We start from the raw sequence: 9,828 nt of genomic DNA on the forward strand, positions 1-9,828 counted from the left end.
ATGGTTCAATTTCCGTTTCACTAAACATTTTTAGTTATGATCTAGTTGAAATATAGAAAACAACTTGTGGATCAGCGAAACTATTAGATTAAAAGTTCTTTTATAATACATATACCACCTATCCGACTATATTTCTTTGCAATGAAACCGATTTTAATAATTGTGCTAATATCTGCCTTCATATCAACTGGTAAGCAATATCATTTTCATAAATAAAAAAGTATTTCAATAAAAAATATATTTCTGTGATCGAATTTCTATAGCATTCGGCATTGATTGCTATGACTGTGAATCACTGAGTGACCCGCGTTGTAATCAATTTTTCGAGAGCAAAGGTGTCAGACAAACCGATTGTGACGATGCGGATATGCCAGCATATTTGCATAAGTACGAGCGTCGCATACCAGCTACCGGTTGTTTAACGAAGGTGCACGAAGGCTGTAAGTACTTATACATACATATATTTAACTTTGAAACCGTATATATAGAAATGATGTTTTGGTAATTTTTGAGCCAGAAACACCATGGCCGAGTTTGACCTACTGGATGAGTCAAGAGTATGTTCCCAAGTGAAATTATTAATGTTCCTCTTCATATGTAAAATTTTTAATTGAAAATTTTCGCTTCATATATTTGATATTCTCGGTCCACTCTCCATATAAAATTCAAAACCTCTAACGTTGCCTTATTCTATACAATTTCATTCATCAGTGGATGGCCGCCGTTTCTATATACGTCGTAGCTGTTATTTCGGAGATCCAGAAAATATAGACGAAGCTTGTGATACCCCCGATCCATATGTGCCCTGGGCCAATTTGATTTCATGCACTGTCTGCACCGAGGACTTGTGCAATGAAAATATGCCATTGAACGGAGGACATCATACAACGAGTGCTTGGCCAGAATTCGCATTGATCGGACTAACTTTGGCAGCAATGACACTACACTGCGCACATACACTCTTTAAATGAAATAAACAGTTGATCACATGTCTATTTACACTCGTGAATTATTAAGTTAATAAAGATTTTATTACTCCAAAATAATCACACTATTCTCATCTTAAAGATTCCCCTGTGGTGTTTCACCTTATTAATGATAGGACTTAATAAAGGAAGGGGTATTTTAATGTAAACTTCACGCTATAAGATTATCCTAAACGAAACATGGGAACCAAACAACGTGTTCGTTGTTCTGGCTGTAAAGTGAAACAAACACCCGAATATATGACATATACATATTTATGAGGTCATCTGGCCACACCAACGGTTACTAGCGCAGAGCCCAAACAACGTCCACCAAGTCACATGCAAATCGTTTTAATGCATTTGCTTTTTGCAAAATAATGTGAAGATTAAGCCAAACTAAAAAATATATGAATTAAACTCTAGCAACTGTCTTTCTTCTTCTTCTTCTTGACTGGCGTAGACACCGCTTACGCGGTTATAGCCGAGTCCAAAACAGCGCGCCACGCATCCCTCCTTCTGGCAGTTTGACGCCAATTGGTTATTCCAAGCGAAGCCAGGTCCCTCTCCACCTGGTCCTTCCATCGGAGTGGAGGTCTCCCTCTTCCTCTGCTTCCACCAGCGGGTACTGCATCGAATACTTTCAGAGCTGGAGCACTTTCATCCATTCGGACAACATGACCTAGCCAGCGTAGCCGCTGTTTTTTTATTCGCTGGACTATGTCTATGTCGTCGAATAACACATACAGCTCATCGTTCCATCGTCTGCGGTATTCGCCGTTGCCAATTCTTAAGGGACCATAAATCTTCCGCAAAACCTTTCTCTCGAAAACTCCTAGTGCCGTCTCATCGGATGTTGACATCGTCCACGCTTCTGCACCGTAAAGTAGGACGGGAATGATGAGAGACTTGTAGAGTTTGGTTTTTGTTCGTCGAGAGAGGACTTTACTTTTCAATTGCCTACTTAGTCCATAGTAGCACCTGTTGGCAAGAGTGATTCTGCGTTGGATTTCCAGGCTGACATTGTTATTGGTGTTAATGCTGGTTCCCAGGTAGACGAAATTATCTACAACTTCAAAGTTATGACTGTCAACAGTGACGTGGGAGCCAAGACGCGAATGCGCTGACTGTTTGTTTGACGACAGGAGATATTTCGTCTTGTCCTCGTTCACCACCAGACCCATACGCTTCGCTTCCTTATCCAGTCTGGAAAAAGCAGAACTAACGGCGCGGGTGTTGTTTCTGATGATATCGATATCATCGGCGTACGCCAGTAGCTGTACACTCTTATAGAAGATTGTACCTTCTCGATTTAGCTCTGCAGCTCGTATTATTTTCTCCAGCATCAGGTTAAAGAAATCACACGAGAGTGAGTCACCTTGTCTGAAACCTCGTCTGGTATCGAATGGCTCGGAGAGGTCCTTCCCGATCCTGACGGAGCTTTTGGTGTTGCTCAACGTCAGCTTACACAGCCGTATTAGTTTTGCGGGGATACCAAATTCAGACATCGCGGCATAAAGGCAGCTCCTTTTCGTGCTGTCGAAAGCAGCTTTAAAGTCGACAAAGAGATGGTATGTGTCGATCCTATTTTCACGGGTATTCTCCAAAATTTGGCGCATGGTGAATATCTGGTCTGTTGTTGATTTTCCAGGTCTAAAGCCACACTGATAAGGTCCAATCAGTTTGTTGACGGTGGGCTTTAGTCTTTCACACAATACGCTCGACAGAACCTTATACGCGATGTTGAGGAGGCTTATCCCACGGTAATTGGCGCAAATTGTGGGGTCTCCCTTTTTGTGTATTGGGCAGAGTACACTGAGATTCCAATCGTCAGGCATGCTTTCTTCCGACCATATCAGCTCTTCGCCGCCGTATTTGAATAGCTCGGCCGGTAATCCATCGGCACCCGCCGCCTTATTGTTCTTCAAGCGGGTAATTGCTATTCGAATTTCTTCACGGTCGGGCAATGGAACATCTGCTCCATCGTCGTCGATTGGGGAATCGGGTTCGCCATCTCCTGGTGTTTTACTTTCACTGCCATTCAGCAGGCTGGAGAAGTCTTCCCTCCACAAACTCAGTATAACTGTCTTTCTAGATCTAGATTTTCTGATCCACTACTAAGTGCCAACAATTCAGCCAATTCCATGAACTTTAATGATTTTTACGACGTTCTGTCCAATAATGAAGTGTTCAAGGTCAGAGTGGCTTCTAATACCAACCATTATCCAACCTGATTGGACTTTATATGTTTATACTCTCGCAACAAAGTTGCTAGAGAGTATTATAGTTTTGTTCACATAACGGTTGTTTGTAACACCCAAAACTAAACGAGTTAGATATAGGGTTATATACACCAAAGTGGGTGAAGAGTGGAGCTCAAATCCGAATGTCTCTCTGTCCGTCCGTCCGTCTGTGCAAGCTGTAACTTGAGTAAAAAGATATCTTGATGAAACTTGGCACACTTATTTCTTGGCACCATAGGAAGGTTGCTTTCGAAAATGAGCAAAATCGGACCACTGCAACGCCCACAAAATGGCGAAAACCGAAAACACATAAAGTGCCATAACTAAGCCATAAATAAGGCTATTGAAATAAAGTTTGGTATGAAGGATCGCACTAGGAAGGGGCATTTGTGGATGTAATTTTTTTGGGGAGGTGGGCGTGGCCTCGCCCCAAATAGGTTTTTTGGACATTTCTAGTTAAAAATATTCATTAAACCCAAAAAATATAATTAAAATGAGAAATTATTTCAGCTTTTGTTTTATTTGGCAATGAAAGTAGCGTGAAAAAATGAAAGTTTTAAGGAATCATAGTAATTCGCTTTATGCTCAAAGGAAGTCAAAAATAATAATTATTTTTATGTAATGTATGTGTAATTTGTATGGAATTGCCTTTCAATGTCACTTCAAGAGTTCGAGTTATAGAGAACTTCGAGTTATGGAAGTTCCACTGTATATTGTTTAACTTTAATATAAAAGTTTGATATTTCATTGATCTAATCTGAATTACTTATTTTGTAAATTTCTTCGAATATTTAATTTTTTTCGTTAAATTCAATAATTACGTAATTTAGCGTTCTTTTCTTATTTTTATATTCACGCAACTAAAGTTGCTAAAAAGAGTATTACACACTACTGGAAAAAATTAAGGGATCAGAAAAAAATTCCATATTTTTGGGCAAATTTCAACAGGCCGTAACTTCGAAAGAAATGGTCGAAAGTGTCTAGTTTTTGGATTAGAGCTTTAAAAAATTTTAACCTCTGCGGTTTTTGAGTAATCGTAGAAAAACCAGGAACAAAAAAAAAATTTCAAAATTTTTTTAGTTTATTTTTTGGTCTACGGGCGTGGAAAATTTGTTTTAGCTTAACCACTATAAGGATCGGATACTTTGTTCATTTAGCTTTAATTTAGTTTTTCGAACACCTCGATACGTCCACTTCTCGCCGAGATATCGGTCTTCAAATGAAAAAGGATCTTTTTGTCTTTGATTATCGATATCTCAGCAACCAATGATCGTACAGAAAGTTAAAGGTGGGTTTCAAGAACTTGAATGAATTCTGATTAACGACTAGCCATTGCTTTTCCGAAATTTTTTTTTTTTCTTATTATCACATGAATTTGAAAATGTAACAAAAAAAGGGCTTTTGGTGGTTTTTTGGAAAATCGAGCGCTGGATCGAAAATATTGAGGAAACCACTCATATTAAGTGTACCTTTTACAGTTCAATATGTCCACAAAAACCCTACAAAAAAATCAAATTAATCCAGCCAGCCGTTTTTTTGTTTCACTCGATCAAATTTTTTAACAAATTAAAGGATCACGTTTTTTGCTCTGAAAACTCATAATTTTAAAAAATGAGACAAAAAATCGTTTTTCCTAGCTTTTCCACATTTTTGCTCCAGAAAAAGCTTTAATTTAAAACAAAAACAAGTAAGGAAAGGCTAAGTTCGGGTGCAACCGAACATTTTATACTCTTGCAATTTATTGAAGAAATTTAACCAATACATATATGCGGAATAAAGCTCACCGTATTTTTGAAAAACCTATAATTAGGTATATGGGAGCTAGGAGAAGATACTTTTGAAAAACCTACAATGAGGTATATGGAAATGTTATGACCCGATTTTAATAATTTTTGGAACAGAGACATACTATTAGAAGAAAAAACAATTTCCTCTGAATTAAATTGAGATATCTAAGAGATTTACCTATATTTTCGGTGAAAAATTACCCTTAGGCACTGAGTTCTTCATGTTTGATATCAGGGGCCTTGAAAAGTCATGGTCCGATTTTGAAATTTTTTCTTCAAGTGATGTCACAGCTCAAATACAGTATTTGTGTAAAGTTTTATTTCGCTATCTTTATCTGTTCCTTATGTATACATTATAAAGTGAACGAATCAGAAGGATTCAAAATTGAGTTATATAGGAAGTAGGCGTAGTTGTGAACCGATTTCATCCATTTTCCACACGTGTCATCTGGGTGCCAAGAAAATCTTATATACCGAATTTCATTCGAATCTGTTGAGTAGTTCCTGAGATATGGTTTTTGACACATAAGTGGGCGACGCCACGCCCATTTTCCATTTTGTAAAAAAATCTCAGTGCAGCTTCCTTCTGCCATTTCTTATGTAAAATTTGGTGTTTCTGTCGTTTCTCGTTAGTGAGTTAACGCACTTTTAGTCATTTTCAACCTAACCTTTGTATGGGAGGTGGGCGTGGTTATTTCTTTCATTTTTGGACTGTATAAGAAACGACTGCAGAAAGTTTGGTTTATATAGCTTTATTGGTTTGCAAGATATATACAAAAAAAAAATTTTTGGGGGTGGGGTCACACCCACTTTTCCAAAAAAATTACATTCAAATGTGCCTCTCTAATGCGATCCTATGTTCCAAATTTTATTTTCATAACTTTATTTATGGCTTAGTTATAGCTCTTTATGTGTTTTTGGTTATCGCCATTTTGTGGGCGTGGCAGTGGTCCGATTTTGCCCATTTTCGAACTTAACCTTCTTATGGTGCCAAGGAATACGTGTTCCAAGTTTCATTAATATCTCAATTTTTACTCAAGTTACAGCGTGCACGGACGGACAGACGGACGGACAGACAAACATCCGGATTTGAACTTTACCCTGATCACTTTGGTATATATAACCCTATATCTAACTCGTTTAGTTTTAGGACTTACAAACAACCGTTATGTGGACAAAACTATAATACTCTCTTTAGCAACTTTTGTTGCGAGTGTTTAAAAAAAAAACAAGTTAAGGAACAAGTTGTCTGCGGTTGGGGAAGTTTCGTGCAACAATATTCGCATTGACAAAAGGTTGTCGTCGAAATTTTTTTTAACTTTTTTGGTCAGAATTAAAATTTTTTTACTTTTTTAATTTTCAATCATGGTTAGACGACATTTATCGGACGTAGAAGTTGCTCGGTTAGTAGCTCTTATTGACGAAGGTTACAGTCAACATGCAATTGCTGTCCGGATGGGTGTAAGTCAATCCGTCGTATCTCGAGCGTATGCCAAATACCAAGAGACGAACCAATACAATCGTCACCCCGGACAAGGTCGCCATCGAGTTACTAATGCCCGCGATGATCGGGCAATTGTCAAAGAAGTTCGACGACAACCTTTTGTCAATGCAAATATTTTTGCTCGAAACTTCCCCAAACGCAGACAACTTGTTCTTAACTTGTTTTTTTTTTTTTTGTTTTAAATTTAAGCTTTTTCTGGAGCAACAATGTGGAAAAGCTAGGAAAAACTATTTATTTTTTCATTTTTAAAAATTATGAGTTTTTCAGAGCAAAAAACGTGATCCTTTAATTTTTTTCAAAAATTTGATCGAGTGAAACAAAAAAACGGCTGGATGGATTAATTTGATTTTTTTGTAGGGTTTTTGTGGACATATTGAACTGTAAAAGGCACACTTAATATTAGTGGTTTCCTCAATATTTTCGATCTAGCACTCGATTTTCCAAAAAACCCTCAAAAGCCCTTTTTTTTTACATTTTCGAGATCATGTGACAATAAGAAAAAAAATGTTTCAGAAAATCAATGGCTAGTCGTTAATGAGAATTCATTCAAGTTCTTGAAACCCACCTTTAACTTTCTGTGCGATCATTGGTTGCTGAGATATCGATAATCAAAGACAAAAAGAATCTTTTCCATTTGAAGACCGATATCTCGGCGAGAAGTGGACGTATCGAGGTGTTCGAAAAACTAAATTAAAGCTAAATGAACAAAGTATCCGATCCTTATAGTGGTTAAGCTAAAAAAAAATTTCCACGCCCGTAGACCAAAAAAAAAAAAACTAAAAAAATTTTGAAAATTTTTTTGTTCCTGGTTTACTCGATTACTCAAAAACCGCAGAGGTTAAAATTTTTTAAAGTTCTAATCCAAAAACTAGACACTTGGAGCTATAATTTTCGTCTGTATCGATTTCTTGTACGACCATTGCTTTCGAAGTTACGGCCTGTTGAAATTTGCCCAAAAATATGGAATTTTTTTCTGATCCCTTAATTTTTTCCGCTAGTGTAGTTTTGTTCACATAACGGTTGTTTGTAACACCTAAAACTAAAAGAGTTAGATATAGAGTCATATATACCAAAGTGATCAGGGTGACGAGTAGATTTGAAATCCGGATGTCTGTCCGTCCGTCCGTCTGTCCGTCTGTCAAATATTCCTTGGCACCATAAGAAGATCAGGTTCGAAAATGGGCAGAATCGGACCATTGCCCACAAAATGGCGAAAACCAAAAACACATAAAGTGTCATAACTAAGCCGTAAATGAAGATATAAAAGTAAAATTGGGAATAAAGGATCACACTAGGAGGGGGCATATTTGGATGTAATTTTTTTGGGGAAGTGGGCGTGGCCCCGCCCACAAATCGGTTATTTGTATTTAACTCGCAAACTAAAAAAGCTATATAAACCAAACTTTCTGCAGTCGGTTTTTTTACATACCCCACCACACACCATGAAAATAGTTTAAATCGGATAATAACCACGCCCACCTCCCATACAAAGGTTATGTTGAAAATTACTAAAAGTGGGTTAACTAAGTAACGAAAAACGTCAGAAACACTAAATTTTGCAGAAGAAATAGCAGAAGGGAGCTGTACTCAGATTTTTTTACAAAATGGAAAATGGGCGTGGCATCGCCCACTTATGGGTCAAAAACCATATCTCAGGAACTACTCGACCGATTCGAATAAAATTCGGTATATAATATTTTCTTGACACCCTGATAACACGGACAAAAAATGGGCGAAATCGGTGCACAACCACTACTACTTTCCTTATAACTCAATTTTGAAATCCATCCTATTCCTTCGCTTTATAGTGTAAACATAAGGAACCAATGAAGATAACGGAATAAAACTTTACACAATTAGTGCATATCATCTCTGGCTTCACTTGTGAAAAAAATTGTGGAAAACGGACCATAACTTTTCAAGGCCCCAGATATCGAACATGTTGAACTCAGCGCCTAAGGATACATTATAACCGAAAATATGGGTAAATCTCTTAGATATCTCAATTTAATTGAGAGGAAATTGTTTTTTCTTCTAATAGTGCGTCTCTGTTCCAAAAATTATTAAAATCGGGTCATAACATTTCCATATACCTCATTGCAGGTTTTTCAAAAGTATCTTCTCCTAGCTCCCATATGCCTACTTATAGGTTTTTCAAAAATACGGTGAGCTTTATTCCGCATATATGTATTGGTTAAATTTCTTCAATAAATTGCGAGAGTATAAAATGTTCGGTTGCACCCGAACTTAGCCTTTCCTTACTTGTTTAATAATAATTATATTTTTTCCAAAGCGTTTTAACGGCAAATCAAAATAAATTTAAACAAAATGTCTCAAATCTGTCAGCCCTGAAGCTCTTGGTTTGTTTCTGATAGTTAAACCGATAAAATTGGTTTCCATCACCCCTAAAACCAATAGAATTTCTGATTCGAACATCAAACCAATAATATCAGAATTCATGACACGAACCAGAATTTTTTATCGGTTTGAATTCTGATTCCGACAACTGTCAGATTCCACAACAATCCTGAATATGAACTAAAGACTCGCAGTAGTCAAAAGTACACCGCAATTTAGCCTTTATTCTTCGATTTATTCTAAGCAAGAGTAGTGATTGGCTTCTATTGCATTCATAACTAACTAACAAAGCCTTAAAATATAAAACTTGGTAAATAAAACGCCGAAACAAAGGAATTATGGATTATAACTAGACCGGATACTATTGCTAAGTTTAAGAATGGTGTTTCAGCTTCGGAGTAAGTAAAAACTTATAGAATTTAAGGAATACTGTTTATAATGTTATTAAAAAGAAGGAGACGAACAATTGCAAGGACAATTTAAAGATAACTGGGCGGAAACCTGTGATAACTCAAAGAGAATGTAGAAGATTAGTAGGAACTGTCATACGAAATACCACAATTTGCAGCACCATCAAATTAGAAAACCGAATGAACAGTCAATGATGCTACACTGCTCAGGATAACATATCCTAATGTAAACAAGTTGTGCATAAAGTGGTCAATATTCCCGAAACCAAAAAAGCGATATGCCTATCATATGCTTTAATTGTAGTGGGTAAATAAAGCTGAACATTAGTTTCAGGACTTCTTTAGTAAACGCTTTATGCATTTACCACGTGAGAAGGAGAATAAGTTTAGACGCTAAATAGAGTCGGAGGTGACATTATGATTATGATTTCCTCAAGACGGACGGACGGACAGACAGACGTGAGGATTCCAACTGTACTCGTCATCCTGATCATTTTGATATATGTATGTAACCCTATATCTAACTCTTTTATTTCTGGGTGATACAAACAACCGTTATAT

At 37.0% G+C, this 9,828-nt stretch overlaps 1 protein-coding gene across 1 annotated transcript; it reads left to right on the top strand.

The window, feature by feature from the left end:
* The first annotated feature begins 22 nt into the window (after positions 1 to 22).
* Positions 23 to 1,046, top strand: Ly6i (uncharacterized). Its single transcript, XM_011189184.3, has 3 exons — positions 23 to 190; positions 264 to 440; positions 712 to 1,046. Exons 1-3 carry the CDS (start codon positions 142 to 144, stop codon positions 969 to 971), a joined length of 486 nt encoding a protein of 161 aa, XP_011187486.1. The 5' UTR covers positions 23 to 141; the 3' UTR covers positions 972 to 1,046.
* Positions 1,047 to 9,828: the final 8,782 nt, after the last annotated feature.

This window comes from Zeugodacus cucurbitae, chromosome 3 (assembly GCF_028554725.1).
Source record: "Zeugodacus cucurbitae isolate PBARC_wt_2022May chromosome 3, idZeuCucr1.2, whole genome shotgun sequence".
In the NCBI taxonomy this organism is placed as follows: domain Eukaryota; kingdom Metazoa; phylum Arthropoda; class Insecta; order Diptera; family Tephritidae; genus Zeugodacus; species Zeugodacus cucurbitae.